This window comes from Ambystoma mexicanum, chromosome 10 (assembly GCF_040938575.1).
Source record: "Ambystoma mexicanum isolate Mex_15411 chromosome 10, UKY_AmexF1_1, whole genome shotgun sequence".
Lineage (NCBI taxonomy): Eukaryota > Metazoa > Chordata > Amphibia > Caudata > Ambystomatidae > Ambystoma > Ambystoma mexicanum.
Genome location: NC_090932.1, coordinates 549,475,290 through 549,493,602, shown reverse-complemented (window position 1 = coordinate 549,493,602; position 18,313 = coordinate 549,475,290). Strand labels below are relative to the sequence as shown.

Sequence of the window (18,313 nt, the reverse complement as noted above, 5' to 3'; positions counted from 1 at the left end):
ATGGGTGTACATAGCATGCCATTAACCAGGTTATAAAGTTGTGACCTAGGCCCATATGGGAGAGGGTGTACCGGATGAAGTCCCAGTTCACTAGATCAAACGCCTTATGTGCGTCGAGAGAGATTACCAGGAGCGGAGTTTTCATCCTGTTCGCAGACTCGATGAGATTGAGTGTACGCCTGATATTATCATGTGTTCCTCTGCCCGGGATAAAGCCTGTCTGGTCTTTGTGAATTAGCTCGGGAAGAATCCTAGCCAATCTAGCCCCTAGAACCTTAGAATAGATTTTCCTGTCAGTATTCATTAGGGCGATTGGCCTGTAAGAGGCCGCTTGCTCAGGGTCCTTTCCCGGCTTCTGCAGTAAAATGGTAGTTGATTCGGCCATAGTATGTGTTACCTTTTTGGTAGATAGAAATGAGTTGAATAGCAATGCTAGTTGCGGGGTCAGAATGTGAGCGGTGTTCTTAAGCGATTTAATGGCATCTAGAATTTCCTCTGCGGAAATCGGGGCTTCCAGGGAGTTTAGGGGGGGAAAAGAGACTGTGGGGGTGTGGAAAGATTCCAAATAGCGCTGTTGTTGGACTCTAATCTCTTGAGATGTGGGTGGACCTTGCATTACCGCTTTATGGTGGTCCTACAGGATTTCAATTATGTCTTAGGTGACAAATTTACTTATCCCATCGGACCCCTTAAGGCTTGTAATGTTGTTATTAGTGTGAGTTTTTCGTAATTTGTACGGCAACAGCCGGTTCGCCTTTTTGCTTTTGTGAGAATAAAATTGTTTCGTGTGTGCCAGCGCCTTCGCAGTGCAGTCGGCCCAGTGCATCTCCAGAGCCCTTATCGCCTTTTTTAGTTCCCTATCCGCTTTTCTAGAATATTGGGTTTTTAGATCTTTTTCTAGGGAGGAAAGTTTGGACTCTAGAGATTGTGCGAGTAGTTTGGAGACTCGGGATTGTTGAGAGGCAGCGCTAATAAATACCCCTCTTATGACCGGTTTCATGGTCTCCCATAACAGCCCAATTGGGGTTTCGTGGTTCTGGTTTTCTTTAAAGTAGTTGACCAATGAGTCGTCTGCCTCGGCCCTGATCGCCTGGTCCAACAATAAGGAAGCGCTGAGTTTCCAGACTCTGGGAGGGGGGTCTGGGCCTCCCGAGATAGAGAGGTCTGCCGAGACAGGTGCATGGTCAGACACCGTCCTTGTATGGATTTCGAAGTTGCTAAAGCATGGGAATAAGGTGCTGGAGGCCAGTAACACATTGATTCGGGAATGACCTCCGTGTGCATTTGAAAAGAACGTGTAGTCATGGGTGTCAGGATTGGCTACCCTCCATAAGTCAACCGTGCCCGATTCCCTAAGATATCTAGCAAATGCAAGAACTCGGGAGAGGTCAGGGTTGGATGGGGGTAAGGACTTGTCCTTTATGGGGTCAGGAACTAAGTTAAAGTCCCCTCCGACTAGGAGATGGCATGAGGCGAATGTTAGGAGCAGTGGGGGGGGGGTGGGGGGGGGGGGGGGGGGGGGGAGTAGCTCGGCTATGAATTTGTCCCGATTTGCATTTGGGGCACAGATCCCAGCGATTGCGATTGGTTGGTCTGCAATAGGACCTCGGATGAGAAGCTATCTGCCCGATGGGTCTTTTTTAAGCGTGGGGGTTGGATAAAGGGAATTTGTCACTTAAAAGAACCGCCACCCCTCGCTTCTTCTTCCCACCAGAGGCGAAAAAGCCCTGTTTGAAGCGCTTGAATTTGATTCGGTGTTCGTCAGCTGGCAGGAGATGAGTCTCCTCGAGAATTACTATATCGCCGTCTAGAGCTGCCAGCCTGTGCTCCACCAATTTGCGCTTCCTGGGGGAATTAAGACCTTGGACATTCCAGGTCAGGATGCGGACCTCTCTAGCGTTATTAGGGTCTATTACTTCTGGGTGCATAGCATGAATTGTGCAAGAAAGCTATGCAAGGGCTGCAGGGCTGTGGAACCTTCACAAGTGAGCGTGGTATTGTGCTGCAATTACCGATGTCTACTAATAACACTATAACCGTTAACTGGGGTTTTTGGGGAGTTGAACAGTTCCTCAAACCCAAAACTGCCCCCTCCCCTCCCCAAAACGGAGGGAATGAGACCATAAAGCTCATTCGTGGGGTTACTGGCGGACCCCGCCGTCGGGAGTTGTATCCCACTAAGTGAACAGAGGAGCCACCCGGGTCGTGAAATAACGGATCCAGGGGCTGTGTAGAGCATATGGCCCTGGGGCTGTGTGCTGGAATGCCTGCCTATTGCTGTCCCCCTGGGTATTGGGTGTTATCACAGTATCTCCCGTGTAAGATGTGGGGAAGCTGGATAGCTGATGAAAATCAGGGGTTGCGGGGGATCACCAAGAGAAGAAAACCTTATTCTGGAGAGTCGGCAACCGAAGGACGAGCGGGGACCTCCAATCAGTCCGGGTTATGCTGCTTCCGGGGGCCCCAGGGCCTGCGCCGCCCACCAGCAGGGGACCAGCGGTTGGATATAGGCGAGCCGGGCTGGGATTGAGAGGAGGTAGCATGATCAGAGTCCTGGTCTGCGGGTTTTGTTCCTAGAAATTGGCTTGCCTCCTTGGAGGTTCCGGATTTGCCTGCGCACACCCTCCCATTCGAAGCACAGAGATGTGGGGTGGCCCCATCAATATTGAATTTTCTTTTCCTGAAGCCATTCTGTAAGGTTACGAATGGCTCTCCTTTTTTGAAGGGTTATGCTCACCAGGTCTTGGAATAATGCAATGTTTGCTCCTCTAAAAGTGATTTGTTTTGATGATCTGGCCTCTCTCATTATTTCCTCTTTAACCCTGAAAAAGTGGATCTGGGTGAGAACATCAGGAGGGGAGGATGAAGCTTGCCTAGGTGCCGTACGATGGACTCTGTCGATCTCCAGCGGGGCACTGTCAGGAAGGGTTATAATGAACCGGAGCAGGTCTTTAACGAAGCTCTCAAGATCTGCGTTAGTGATTTGAGGTGGAGATCCCGCGGATGTTGTTGCGCCGGGAGCGGTTCTCGCTGTCCTCCTGTTTGAGTTCGAGTGCGTCGCATCTGACTTCCAGGGTTGCAATTCTGTTTAAGCCACACTCTAGTTCGAAAGCGTTGTCACAAAGGCCATTCTCCACCTCCTCTGTGCGCTTTTCCACTTCCTCCACACTTCTGTCAAGAGATGCGATCTTCTTGGTGATTTCTTCCGTGCCCTTATGGATCTCCTTGGTAAGGGCTGCTAGAAGGTCTTTTAAGTCTGTTTTGGTGGCAAAATGCTCGGCCTGCGGTTGCTCCGGTGAAGGAAGAGCGCCGGGTGTCGCGGTAGTGGTCTGGCTGGTTTTGCCTGCCTTGTTCTGTCCCGAGTTGGACATCATTGCTGCGATATCTGCTTGTTTCACCGATTTACCACTCTTTGGCATGGTCCTGCCGAGTGGTGGGAGTAGGGGAGGAGCAGCTGCTGCTGAACCGCCGAATCCACTCATAGATCCCGGGTCCAGCCCTGCCAGACAGGTCCAGTATCGGGGGGAGAGTGGCAAGCCTCCCTCCGCTGATGGTCAGTTCAGATCGGCACGGGCGATGGGGATGAGCACAGAGTGATTTTGTGAGCTGCCCGGCAATTTGCTCTTTTTGCAGGACCGGTGGGCTAGACTCTGCAGGCGGGGTAAAGAAGCGTTGGGCAGATTGAATGGGGCCGAGACCCCCCAGAGCCAGGTTGGAGGCGTGAGAGGAGCGGAGGCGAAGATAGCCTGATTGAGGGCTGTTGTTGTCGGCCTATGAGTTTATAGGCGAGGGTGCTGCTTTAGATGAAGGAATGCCCCCCGACATAGATCTAGATTTTCGGGTGTTCTCCGCGCGGGTCCCGGCTCCAGTAGTGTATGCAGGGGGCGGATGGGAGGGTGGAGCGCCAAGGCCTCTCCGAGCATCGGAAAGAGCTTTCACCGGTGTAAATCCGAGCCCCTGAATCCCAGGCGTCGCCGACTTGAAGCGGGTGTTCCCCGACCAGACCAACCAAACCCGGCCGAGGCCGGAAGGCGCTCTTACTCAGAGAAAAAGTTTGCAGGGGGGGGCCCCGCTTTGTGGTCCGCTGGATTGGCTCCCGGCTGGGGGGGGGGTCGCCCTCGGTGAGCTCGAGGCCGCGGGCTGTGTCCCGCCTTTCAGCTATACTTCGGGTCCCGCTGGCAGTCGCCGGAGTCCTCCGCGGGACGATGATGTGTCCGGGTTGGAGAGGAGGCTCCGTCCGATGGGACTTCTCCCGGTGCCTCGCCGGAGGAGTGGGTGTCAGCGTCGCCTGGTGGGGGCTGAGAGCGGGGATTCCCCCAGGCCCAGGGCCCACGGGGTGCAGAAGATGAAGCAGAGGGGTGCCCCTCCCCCACCGAGGCCTCAAGTGCTAAGTGCGCCCGGTCGCCATTTTAGATTTTCCAACGCATGTCCGACGGGAGCGAACATGGCTCACCAGGCTTTCAGATGGCATATAATCGCTGCCAACCCCACACGATCGATGCAGCAGGACTTCATAATGCTGTAGATTATAAGATCGGCTCGGTGGAAGCCCCAGACCGCAGGGAATTTACTCCGATGACGGGGCTGTCCAGGAGCACCTAAGGAGCCATGCCACACGGTCGGCTCCCGGCCACGCCCCCAAGAGACTTTTTAAGAGAAAAGAGACTTGGCCATAAACAATCCTGATAGCTGGGAACGGAACTATCATCTTGTGCTGGGAAAGCTCGAGAGTTTGCTGTGCTCAGGAGTCCCACCTTGTCCCGTGCTCTAAACGTGGGGAAGGGAGACCCCTTGTTACCCCATCCTGACTTATCATTTGTGAACACTTCTTTCTTTTCTTGTGAATCCTCTACCACACTCTTCATTTAGCTGTAAGGACTGGCAAAAGGTTTTTTAGTATAGGGCCCTTTTGTTTGACAAGACGCCACTAGGGCTGCCTTATTTTTCATTTGATGGTTGTAGCTTGCTCCCATCTTAGCTTTAGGTTTAAATTCAGCGTTTTCCCAACCTGCATATCAAGTTTAACAAACACCCTGGAATTGTGATCACTTTTATCTGTCTTTTCTTGATACCAAGCCTTCCTTAAACAAGGTTGCGGAATCCCTCCCTTTGCGTTGTGAATCGCCATTCACTTCCCATTCTAGTCCTCCTGACTCCAATTCTGAGCTAGAAATGCCACAGACTTTTTGTGGTCGACCATAAACCCTGATAGTTCCCCATATTCCTCCAGTCTGTTTAGCAGGGCAGGAACTGAGGCCTGTGGATTTGTGAGGTACAGCAATGCATCATCCGCAAACAAACTCACTTTTGTATTCCAGCCCTCCCATTGTCACCCTCTTTATGTCACTACTACCCTGCAGCCAATTACCCAGGGCTCCATAACATGTTCCAGTGCATTATAAATAAAATAATTAAATAAATGTGTTGGGTCTTTCTTAAATTGTCAGAGCCTTGCCTGTTTTGGATAAACCCAGTCTGGTCTGGGTGAACCAGTTGAGGGAGATATATCTCCAACAGAGACAGCAATATTCTAGTAAATATCTTTGCTTCTACATTTAGCAATGATATTGGCCTATAGAAAGCGCAACTCAGCTGGTCCTTATCCTATTTGGGGATAACTGCTATTAATGCTTCAAGAAAGGTGGGTGGGCATGTCCTCCACACTCTGGATAGTGTTAAAGACCCTGGCCAAGGGTGCCTGCCAGGACCTCTTGAAACTACTTGTAAAAGTCATTTGTATAGCCATCCTCCCCTGGTGCGTTACCCGGCTTGAGGTGGCATTTGGCCAACCGGACCTCCTCCCCTGTGATGTCAGCCTCCAACATGGACCTCTCTCTCCTAGTCAGCCGCAGGATAGGAAGCTTCCCCAAATACTGCTGCATTACCTTCTCTCTGAGCGTGTGGGGCTGGGTGAACAGGTCCTCATAATAGTGTGCGAAGCGATCTGGAATACTCCCCCGGGGCCCAATCAATCTCCCTTGTCCATCCTGTAGGCGGTGGACCCTCCTCTCCGTCCTGCATTCCCTAAACCTGTTCGCCAAAAGCATCCCCACCTAGCTCATAAAACCGCTGTTCGGTGTAACGCATCTTCTTCAAAACCTCCTCTATCAGGAGCGAGTGTAGTTCCTGACGTTTATCCCAAATAACCCCCAGTAATGCCTTGCGGTCCACACCCTGGGTCATTAACTTTGCCCTCATACCCCTCCCGCAACCGTCCAACAGTCAGCGCTCTCTCCCTTTTTTTTCAGGCTCCTTCCAAAATAAAGAGGCCTCACAGCATCACCTTGGCCCCTTCCAAGACTCTTGCAATTTACCTTCCCCTTGGCATTGGTCTTGAAATATTGTGTGATCTCTTTATGTAAAAAGTCCCAAAACACATGGTCTCAAAGGAGGCCGTCATTACATCAACATGGCGTGTCCGTCCTCCCCTTTTCTATCCACTATTCCGTTGTGATCATCTCATGGTCCAACCAAGTTACTGCTTCCACCCTTGATGACGACACCATTGCTGTCTGCTCCCTCGGGACCAATAGAAGGTCAATTCTGGTGTACGTTTGGTGAGGGGGAGAAAAAAACGTGTATCCTCCCGCCTGGTGGAACCTGGCCCTCCACATGTCAGCACAAAAATTATTCTGCAGCAACTGTGAAAACGTGTCATGCTCCCTTACCTCTACTTTAACCTTGTAGCCCCTCGCCAACCACCAATCAAGTGCTGGATCGCAATCATATTAAAGTCCCTCACCCCATTCTTCCAACACCATAAACACCTGCTGAGGAAAGGCCAGCTGGTTCACATTAGGTGTGTATACGGATGCAAGGGTAAGCATACTCCCCTCCAGGTGCCCCTTCACAGCCACAAACCGGCCCCGAAAACCCCTCCTCAACTGAACCTCCTTCAAATGCATGGCGCATGACAGGATGATCCCCACGTCCTCCTTTTTCCTCTTTTTGGTGCGAGGCACACTATGATTGCCCAGTATCCGTCCCTTTCAAGGCACACTCCTTCCCCTGCTTATAATGATTTTATTGCAAGAAGAGCACAGCTACCCAGGATTTACAGAGCATGTTCACCGCAAGGGATCTCTTATTCAGGGAATTTAGCCCTTAACATATCTTCCCCTCCCCTTTCTACCTGCTCCCTAAAACCTTTCCCCCAAATCCCCCACCCGAAGCGTTCCACCACGCGTTCCAGGAATTGCCATCACACCAGCCGAACCACCAGCGTTGCGACCCCTGCCCTGGCCGCACTAGCTTCCCCCACATCCCTCCTCAAAGAATGTTGCCTCCCAGCATCCCCCATGGTGCTTTCCAACCAGAGCAACCTTGTCGGCTCCCCCACACATCCCCTGTACAGCTTACCATTGCAAACATGTGACATTGAAAAGAAAATTCTCCCTGAACTGGTCACTCCATGAAACTTGTATCAACCCCACTATACTCCCCCAAAACCATAACAAACAGGCCTAGTAGGATCCCAGGCACACAGTTCCCGAACCTCCCAGATGAACAAAATTTCCAATGTTCCGCTGGTCCTTGTTCATGTGGCCTCTTTGCGCGGGGACGTGTTAGGTCTCTGGAATTTCCTGGCCCCCTGAATGTTATGCCTTCCAAGATCCGTTTTCGGGCTCTTGAATTCTTGGCCTGACGAAGGCACTTCCCCATCCTTCCCTCTGAGGTTATTTTGTCAGGGCCCCATAAGGTCTTCCATGGCCTGTTTGATGTCCTACTCCAACACAAGCGGATACCTCTCTCCTTCCCATTTGAAAACAAACATGAAGGAGTATCCCCACCTGTACCTCACCCCTTTCTCTTGAAGCCACCTGGTAAGGGGCCACACTTCTTGCGCCTCAAAAAGGTATGGGCTGAGGTTATGTAGCCTCTTTCTAGTCCTCGTATTCGATGTCCCCCATGTGCCGTGCCTTCTCCAAAATGTCTGCCTTGTTGCAGAAGTAATGCAGCCTAGCCCCCTGCACGACGCACTCTGTCCAAGGCCACCTGCTCACCTTCCTTAGAACCTAGGACCTTCCCTATAATCTCCTGGATTTTTCATTTCAGTCTGGCTGGGGATTCCCAGTTTCTCTTGTAGACCACAAAAAAAACCCAGAGGTTTTTACGCCTTTGCCTATTTTTAATGTCATCCACTTTGAGACATAGTTTCTCCTCCCGCCTTTCAACTTCTTGGAGACTGACCCCATCTGTGATTCAAGGACCACCGATGAGGCGTGATTTGCCTCCAGCCCTTCCATCCGCTTGTCCAGAGTGACCATCTTCTCTGACAGGTCTGCCACTTCAGCCCCTATGTCCATCTGCATTCCACGTATTTCCTCCAGTATTACTTGAATGTCGCTTTTAATGGCCCCAAACTCCACAACGCAGGGCTGAGGTCCTCCACCTCCCTTAGATTTTGCCATCCCTCTGCCGTCAGGATAGTGGAAATGCAAAATTGCAACTTTCCAGCTCATCTGCCCGATCTACCCGAGCCTGTGTGCCACTCTCGGGCCGCTCCCAGTTCCTGCCTCTGCTGGTCACCCCTTTCACCTTTCTACCACTCTCTGTTGAAAGTGGGGTACAAACAGTCTACTCATGTCAGCAGGACCACTACCGCCTCAGCCACTCGACTCGTAACAATTTTGTGTGTGCACACCTCCAGGCTGGGCCACCTCTCACTGGTTCCTCAAACCATTATTCTACCTTGGCATCGGGCCTCCCAGGTCCTTACCCAACTAATGGGCACTCTGAAAACTCCAAGTCCACCAGCATCCCTAGGGAACCAAGTTGGGCCCCACCCCATGTGTCACTCCTTCAGGACTGTGGCCCCGCTCCAAGTACTATCTCCCAGAAATAACTACCTTGTGGGGCCACTCTCCTGCACCAGCCCTATACTGATTCCTGCTCACAAAAAGTCCCAGGGAGCCTTTACCTCCAGGATCCCTGCACCTCCATTCACTTCTGCAGCAGGATGCCTTTTGGTGTAGGGCCAGCACCCCTGAAATCCACAGGCAGCCCCTGCCATGTCCTCAAAATCCAACAATGCGGCCTTCAACCCTCCGGTGGGAAGGCCCAAATCCTCCGGTCTTCTGAGCCTACTCAGCTGTAAGCAGCCTTTCAGGCCAGGCTGTGCACTAGCTGTTAAGACAGATTTTTTTACTCTGACCTGGTGGGCAGAGGTTCAGAAGGCCAGCCTAGTTTCTTGGAAAAGGGTAAACTTCTGGACAAGCCAGACCAATCAAGGTAGCATTGGTGACTGTCAAGACTAGGTCTCAGGAGAAATGAGGGCGACTGAAAGACCTCAATGAGCACACAGAGTAAAGGACACTTACAAATAACTCCCAGTCAGGTGTACATATATTAAAAATAGAAATAGATTTATTTCAAGGCCTTGGAATTTCAACACTGTAGTTCTTAACAGTAACACCTTAAACCCAACACAATCCTATCTACATACATATATACAAGACCAAGTGGCCTAAAGGGTTAATGCATGAAACGGGTCCACAACCTAGAAAGGGAAGGAAACATGTAGAGCAAATAGTCTTTAGGCAATTCTGCAGAAATCACAGTCCTAACTGGGAGGCAGTCCAATCCCTAAGATGAGAGGAGCCCATTGCTCAAATGTACATGCAATGCTGGCGCACGCGGTAGTGCAGATTGGCGAAAAAGGGTCTTTTGTAGTCTGTAGCAGCTCAGGAAGGCAGGTGAGGTGATGCGGAATAAGTTCCCACTATTCGAGGAGGGTCTCGCCAACAGGGCAGAGCAGGTTCCAAGAGTTGGGAATAGTTTGCACTAGCTGTGGAAAGGAGAGGGGCACTCATGCGTAAAAACAGATGGATGCACTAGGTGCCACTGGTAAGGGTTGCAATTACTCACTGACCCCAGGCATACGCCGGACCAAATTTCGGCAGTCGAGTCCACTTTGTTGCAGGTTCAAATGCAGCAATCTCGCGGCTCTCCGGTTTTCAGCGACGAAGTTACAGCGTTGATTCCCAAATGGGACAGTGGTCATTTCTCCGCTCCAGGTGGATGGATCAGGCCAGTTTCGCTGTAGCAGGCTTCAGGGCACAGAGAGTCACAGCTGCAATGCACTTGCAAAGTTTGTCACCACGGCTGGGCGACACAGCAACCGTTTGTACTCCGCTACGGGTGCTCTCTCTGTACTCCAGACCTTGGAATGCTGAGTGTACGAAATTCGGTGTGAGAGTGCCATGACCACAGAGATGTGCCAAGTTTCAAGGGCCTCCTGAAAATGGTGGCGGTATCAGAGCAAAGGTCCTGCACAAGCTGGTCAGCCCACTGGTTGGCCCAGGGACTCTACCAAGGCAGCTTACTTGCAGGGTTTGATGAAGATGCCGAGAATAGTTAGTCCCACTGTTCCAATAGGTCGAAGCATCTTCGCAGACCATCTAGGACAATCAGATGCAGTGGGGATCGGCAGGACAACAGTGGGCTTAGGGTGTCAAACCTTCCAGCGGGTCACCAATGGTTCCTCGACCAGGTTTCTTAGTTTCAGGATACTTGGATCCTATCCTTTGTTAAGCAAGAACTCCAGAGATCAACATGGTATGGGTGTTTGGAGCCTTCTCTTATCCAAAATCTCCTTTGCGCCAAAACGAAGTGGAACCAATGGGAGATCTGCTCACAAACAGGCATACAATATGTGGACCAATCATGGACCACGGTGGTCCCTGGCATTCACAGCACACCAGACTCTTTGGCACCCAGGATGTCTATTGGAACCAGACAGTCGAGCCCACATCCTGGAAGCACACACACACACACACAAGGCATGCAGAAGCCCGCAAAAGCTTGGCATTTCGCGGGAGAATGCATGCCCAAATAAGGACTTACCTGGGTCGGCTCGACCTGGGGAAGGGGAAAAGGCAAGATGGCCAAAGGACAGGACAAAGAACCTCGTGGCATGGCCATTTTGGAGCCAGGCCACCTATTCTTGCCAAAGAAAGGGTTAAAAATACATTAAAAGATAAGCTGCCACCAGCCCTGTCCAAGGCACATCTGCACTTCTCCTAAAAAATCCTTCTAGAAATGACAAGAGCCAAGCACACTATACTGGAAGGTATATTGTGCACTTGCAACATGTTGCAGAAAAATTGCAACATTGACAAGGACTAAGGGAAACAAAGTCTCCCAGTACTGAATGTCTTTAAGGGCATGTCAGTTTCCCCATAATGACGTGAGCAAAAGGCCCAGTGGAGTATTGCAGAAGGCTGTGCTCCTCTGGCAAAGTCAGAAACATCAGCAAAAGGTTGGGGGTGCTACACAACTGGAGGAAAATGACACATGAAATGGAAATCTTTCCTAACAACTGCGCACCTGCACGTGATGCTTCCCGGGGCCCCGCTCCTCCTCCGGGACTCCCAGTCAGCTCGTCTCCATGCTCAGCTGGAGCTCGCCTGGCGTGGCAGCCCGACCAAACTTTGCTTGTGGCGGTGGCACCCCCTCTCCGTCAGGCCTCACATCTGCTGGGCACTGCCACGGCACCGGGTTTCTCTCCCGGCCTCAGCCTCCCCTACCAGCAGAGCTCAGCAAGTCGCCCCTGCAGGGGACACCGTCCCAGAAACTTAAACTCCTCCGACAGGCCAGAACCTGCTTTCACTGCCACCACACCAGGCCTCGCAACATTTCTTTAATGATAGCACTTTATAGGATTGTAACAATTATTTTCGAAGGAATGTATGATTAACCTTTTGATATCAGATAACGATTTAGAATTGCAATAACATTTGTGTTTCTTCGTATGTATTTTGTTATTGGAAACTTATAATGATGCTTGTGTAGTAAGGCTTTATTGAAAACCAAATGACAGAAAAAAATGCTAATTATATGCTTTCATACGGCCCATACATACAAGACACTGAAATAGAATAACATTATCTGAAACATAAAATGCATTTATAATAAATGCTATTGGTTCGAACATTATGTTTATTACTTTGAGACTTGTCTGCCGCGTTTTTGATGCGTACTGGTTTTTGCAACTTATTTCTTTAGTGTTTGAAGGGGCATTCGGCTTATTTTTACCTTCAAACCTAGTAACACTGGGGAAAAGTCACATGTGTGGAGTAAAAGAACGAAACGCAGTAAGGATAAATTGATAGTTGCCACTGCCTTCCCTCCCTTGTAATCAATAAGTAAAAAGGGTTGACCAATTACCGAATTACCACAACGTTATGCAAGGTACAGAAAATAATGTGCTAGTTTTGCCGTTAATATTCACGCAACGCAGCCTCAAAAGAATATTGGCAGAAAACGCCATGGTTAGTCACAGTGCAGCAATACCAACAGTTGTAACAGAATGTATTTAAAGACAAAATGTGCTTTAACCTGTGGAGTCCACGCAGAATGCATGCGCTGAAGCTGATAGTTCCTCTGCCAAGAAGGCGTAATATGGTAATGTCTCGTTCCTGTCCGCGAAGTAACTAGTACCATCCCCCAAAATATACGAATCGCGATCACGTGATATAGAGGCGTTTCTAGGTGCAATCCTCTAACGGGAACACATAGCTAGGACTTGCCAGGAAATACTTTCTTGCACATCGCTTGCTTTTACTACAAGCGGACTTTCTTTTTTGGCTATTGTAAACCACGGGGTGCAGATGGCGGGATTGTGTGGCCGTGGGGCGCTGATAGTACTGGAGGGCATGGACCGCGCTGGGAAGAGTACCCAGTGTCGTCGACTGGTTGAGGCACTAATAGCGGAAGATTGCAGAGCAGAGTTGTTACGATTCCCAGGTGAGGAACAGCCATACCTGCCTACATTTGAAAATCAAAAACCCTGAGATGTATGTATTAGGCAAAGTTTGGATGCAGTACCCTCTGGGAACACTACAAACAACTATGACTACAGGTATAAGCAACCCAACCTTTCGTATAAGCTTGTACTACATAGTTTTTGTAGCGTGTTGAGCAACCCAACCTTTGGTATAAGCTTGTACTACACAGTTTTGGTAGCGTGTTGAGCAGCCAGGCTTGTTTCAAGAGGGGAAATGTGAGCTGTAGTGGAGTTGATTCACAGTTACAGGTATTAAAACAAACTTTTATACTCAAGGTTTTTTGCATAAACAATGCGTGAGACACATCTGGGCCATCTTTTTGAAAGTTTGCAGCATTATTACAGAGAAGAATGGTGGGCCAGGGTAATGAGTGGTGAGACGTTCAGCTGGGTGGTGGCCACGGTCCACTTTTTTCAACCATTAGTCCTTGACAGCCCCCGACCCCCCAGGATTGAAGAGCACTCTTTATGGAAAAGTAAAACGGAGCACGAACAAATAGACCTGCAGCATACATCTGCTAGATATAACTATGTTAGTAAGAACAGGACAAGGCAAAAGTAATGGCCACATAGTAATGAGAGACTAAAGGATCTGGCTCAGGGCCTAGGAATTGACTGATGGATTTGGATTAGAAAAAGGATTGATCAAAATGGTCAAAGGAAGGGATCTTGTATTCCTTTTTCTTTTTTATTGTAAAAATTGTTTATCAATTAAGTCAAATAACTTTTTTAAAAAAAGTTATCACTCGGTTATAAAGTTTTTTTCAGAAGGGAGCAATAGAATAGTAACACACACATATATTTCAATACTGTACACTTTGAGTTTCTGAATCAGACAAGGCCCTTTTGGGATGGCCCACCTACACAACCTACACCCACAGGTGACTTAGTAACAAGGGTGCTGGGGACACTAATACCTTACTGTTGGCATTCAGAATACTCTTTAAAAGTCGGTAAAAGGCAAAGGTTATTAGAGCAGAAGAGACCACAAATTTTCCAAAACAGTGCAGATACTTTTGGAGTTCACTAGAAGAGTCATTCAATTCAATGGGCTAAGCCAAAGTCAATGGGCAAACGTCTTGGATAGGATGAAGCACTTCTGGTAAGTAATGGAAAAGTTCGTAGGAGTCTTTGATGAAAAGAAGAATCAAATGTAGGGCCACAAGCTGATTAGACTTGTGAGTTGTGGAAGTTACAAGCACTTCTACAGCAAGAGGTAAGTTCTCTTAGGCTTGTATTACAGTACCTTGGTAAAGAAGAAAAGGTGCAGCTGATGACTTCTGTTCCTGTGCACTCTGCAGATCTCACGGTTCCTGGGCCTCAGTCGTGGGGACAAGAGGGAGGACGTCGGGGGGACTCCTGCAATGCACTGTGACTGTCAAAACCGGCAAACTTCACTTTCAGTGGCTGTTTCGCATTCCAGCTCCTTGCGGTACAGCAAATAGCAACAAGCGTGGTTCCTGCCTGTTGAGGTGGACTGTCCTTGCTTCTGGCGTCCCGCACTCTGCTGAGGGGGCTCAGGCTTGGTCAGTCCTGCTTCGTGGGAGTCCGGAGGATCTTCCAAAAGCTTTAGGCCAGCTTAAAAGTAACACATGCAATCTGGTGTCCCTCTCCCTGGCTATGTTATGAATCACTACAGGGATTGGTCTATTTGGCATCGGAATAGAGCCTGTTATGCTACCTCATTTACCCTTCCTAAGATGGCCGCCACACAAGCCCGTTCCAGTCTGGTTGCTTAGACAGACTCTGCCTACTCTGGGCTTCCGCGGTCATGTGACTGTATTTAGAAACCGCAACATGAGAACAGAACGCGTCGCTACTCTTTTGAGAGACGCTCCATAAGTTCAACTCTAGGTTCTTACTGTCCCTAACTTAATGCATGCTTTCAAAAACCCTACCTGATGTAGATTTCCTTTTCTTACATCTTGTGTGTATTATTAGATCCTTTCCTACAGTTCCGCCTTCTGCCGTTCCTCCATCAGATCAGATTCAAACCCGTTTGGGAAAACTCCTCCCCTCACCAGCCGCGATTCTTCTTACGCGAGTCGCCGGTTGGATCCCCTGCCTCTCCTCGCCCTTCGGATCATTCTCTGTGGTTGGCGGGTTGTCCTATCATTATTGCAGATCAGGTAGGGAGTACAGGACGTACCGGTACACAATCTTTTCATCAATCATGGAAATTAGCCCTTATTAAATGAAAAGGCTGAAAGGCCCAGATGCTGTCCCTGATTGCAGGGCTTGTTGTTAGCAAGTGGCTGGCAGTAATATTTCCGTTGGGACAAATATTTCCAGCCACTTCAGCCCATTGCTGTGGGTAATCAGTTGCTGTTTGTCTGTTTTGTAGACATTGGGATGTGTCTGTAGAGGACAATAACAGGAAAGAGTGAACCTTCACACTGACTCTGACAACAAACGAAGAGTCACCAGAGAGGTAAAAAACATTTTTGTGTTGGTGCCATAGGCAGTGCCTTACAAGAATGGAACAATATTTAAAAGGCCTTTTGCAAGCAGGTTGTTGTATGGGGCTGTCACTTGTAGTCTTATATTCAGGGTGGTGCAAATACTCCCCCCAAAGGTGGTTGCTTCGAGTGATTTGTGTTCTTTGCAAATAAACAACCATTTTGTGCTTCTTTAAACACAAAACAAATGTTTACTAATTAGAGCTTGGAAGGTATGTGGTAAGTTGCTGGCAAATTCTGGTTTCACTGCTTAACCAAACTGTGTGATCCTGGGCAAATCATTTGATACAACCCAGCCACACCAGTGTGCTGGCATGAACAGAAATGTACATTATTTATCTTTAGGCAGTGTTGGTGGCCTAATGGTCATTACATTGCACAATTTGCTGCAAACTTGCCACTCAGTACTTCAAACAATGCTGTGGAGTCTCACAAAATGCGGTGCCTGTGCGCCAGAGGTTAAGAGAAGAGATTTCCGACCTCTTGGGCTCCCTGATGATTTTTCTGTTGGCTTTTAGGTGTCTGGGACGGCACTCCATCTTTAGATCGTTTATTTTGATCTTTTAAATCATCTCAGTTTTTGCTATCTTGCAATAAGCCAGACCACAAATGGATGATTACATGTTAACTTGCTGGGCCTATTTGTCTCGCAGATGAAACTTTATGGCCCTAGTAACTAGTAGGTTCTGCATCAGGGCCTCAATGACCTGGGCAGACCAAGAGACTGGCATCTAGCCATTTGGTTCTGCAGAATAAGATAACTAATGTCCCCAATTTGTCACAAACTCATTGTAGCTGCTGTCTTCATCTTGGGCAGTTGCTTGTGACTGTTTTATGCCAAACACTAGTTAAATGAAAGTTGATAATAAAATAAAAAGGACACACGCACAATTGTCTTTATTGATGTCTTGTTGAGATGGACACGGCACTATGCACCACTGACTGCTGCATGACCCAGCTGCACAGAGCGCTGAACTGAAAAATGTTTACAGAGTTTTTTTTTTTATCAGATCTATTTATGTAGTCCCTTCATGCAGTGAACCTTTACATTTTACACTCATTGCACAAATGTATTACTTCAGAGGTACATAGAAATGCTGTATTCTTGCTAATTGTATGTCTTGGGGTAAAACTAACTTCTGGTGACATTTAAAATAGGAGTACAAAATTTCTAATCAAATAGGTTTATTTGCTAATCAAAAATATTTTAATTAGCAAATTCTGCTTATCGATTTTTGAAAACTAATTTATGCCTTGTTGACTTGTTTGGAGCATGACAAGCGCAAGTCGAGAGCTGTAAGTACGGCAATGCACTGTGAGTTGAGTGATCTACTGACGTTCTCTTGATGGTGGAAGACAAACATATGAGATGATTTAAACTTTGCTGGAAATAACTCTGATGGGTTTTAGCAAACAGACCTGTGGGAGTATATCCGCATTATACACATGTGCCCTTGAAATGGGAAAAGATGAGCTCTGGTTGGATTGATTATTAACCAGAGATGATTGCCTTGCTTGTGGTATCGTTCAGCTTTATGCTGCGGGCCCTGCTAAACAACTTTATTCTAAACAGGCAGTCTTGTCTAATTGTGAACGAAGAAAGAGGAAGGGGGAAAAATGTTTTACCTGTTTCAGATAGTGTATTGACCAAGGTGGAACGTTGCTGATGCTCTCTAAAACTGGTTATAAGTTTGGTTGAAATAACAGGATAACATTACTTTAGGGCATATTGGTTTGGTGGTCTTATAGTATGTCACTTAATGTTATATTGGGTACCTACTGTTCGGTAGTGAATTGTAAATAGAACACATGAATATTTAGAGTAAGTGAATAGTTTTAGGGGGAAGTATATTGTTGAGTTTGTTACTCACATAGAAATAGGTCACTGAAGGTAACATAGGTCACTGAGGGTAACATTACGGTGAGAATATTACACCCTGTTAGTAATTTGAGCTTGATGCAATAAATAGATGGATAGTCTATCTTTTTTAAAATTGGCACTGATTTCTTAAGGGTGGTTATGAATAGATCTTGCTTCGTAAATATTGTAACTCTTAGTGACCCTGATTACTATTGGGCTCTTTTTATTCGATTCATTTATGTTTTTGTCTTGTTTGTTTGGGAGGGGTTAGAACTTCTTCTGCTCTGATTTTATCAATCCATTGTTGTTCTTTATTTTTGTAAGGAACATTTTATTTGTGTTAAACATATTGTAAAATAGTCATATCTAAACTAGAAAGTACAATGATATGGGTTTGTTCACTATAGGCACTTGGAATGTCAGAGGTCTGAAGTGTCCTTTTAAAAGGAAGATAATCTCATCCAGGATTTGGAGGGAAAGGATGGATGTGATTCTAATACAAGAGACACACTTTGAGGATGGTACCGAGAATCTTCTTACTAATTCTAGATACATGAAAGTGTGGCTTAACTGTTATTCAACAAATTCATGAGGTGTTGGGATCATGATTAGGAGGGGGTTGGGTATAAGTGTGGATAAAATGGCTATGGATGATGCAGGTAGAGTCATTTTAGTTGACCTAAAATATGAAGATAAAATGTTTACTATTGGCTCTGTTTATGTCCCATGTGCAGCGGGGGGAAATTATTATTTTTTGACTGACTAAACTTTAGCTGATATGAGGGGGAAGTAGTCATTTTAGTTATGGACTTTAGGTTAGATAGATCTTCGGTATGCTCTTTTACTGGCCAAAATTCTAGTAGAGAATTTCGGAATTTTGTGGAAACTTTTGATTTAGTAGACTCTTGGAGGTTTTTACATCCAAATAAGAAGGAATTTTCATTTGATTCCCCAGTTCACAAATCCTTTTCAAGGATTGACTGCGTACTCACTTCGGATAGATTGGTTGAGACAATAATTGAGGCTAGGATATGTGAGCGCCATCTCTCATATCATTCACTCTGCAGGGCACACACTCAATGTCTTTATCTACTCTGACCTCCCCCTCTCCATCCCTCTGAACACTCCTCTCTCGTGGAGCGATCACTCCCTCCTCTCATCTCTCCCTCTCTTCACCCCAAGCCAAGCCTACCCCAACACTGCCAC

At 47.7% G+C, this 18,313-nt stretch overlaps 2 protein-coding genes across 3 annotated transcripts in view; one reads left to right on the top strand and one right to left on the bottom strand.

Annotated features, from left to right (window-relative positions):
• The window catches only part of D2HGDH (D-2-hydroxyglutarate dehydrogenase), a 1,571,200-nt gene extending 1,558,741 nt beyond the window's left edge, over positions 1-12,459 (bottom strand). For both annotated transcript variants that reach the window (XM_069618127.1, XM_069618128.1), the window contains exon 1: positions 12,340-12,459. The gene's annotated coding sequence lies outside the window, so the exon portion shown is untranslated. The remainder of the gene's footprint in view (positions 1-12,339) is intronic.
• A 26-nt stretch (positions 12,460-12,485) lies between these two features.
• DTYMK (deoxythymidylate kinase) overlaps positions 12,486-18,313 on the top strand; it is a 372,901-nt gene continuing 367,073 nt past the window's right edge. The window contains exon 1 of the mRNA XM_069618126.1: positions 12,486-12,747. Within this exon, the coding sequence (XP_069474227.1) occupies positions 12,612-12,747 (136 nt within the window). The 5' untranslated portion in view covers positions 12,486-12,611. The remainder of the gene's footprint in view (positions 12,748-18,313) is intronic.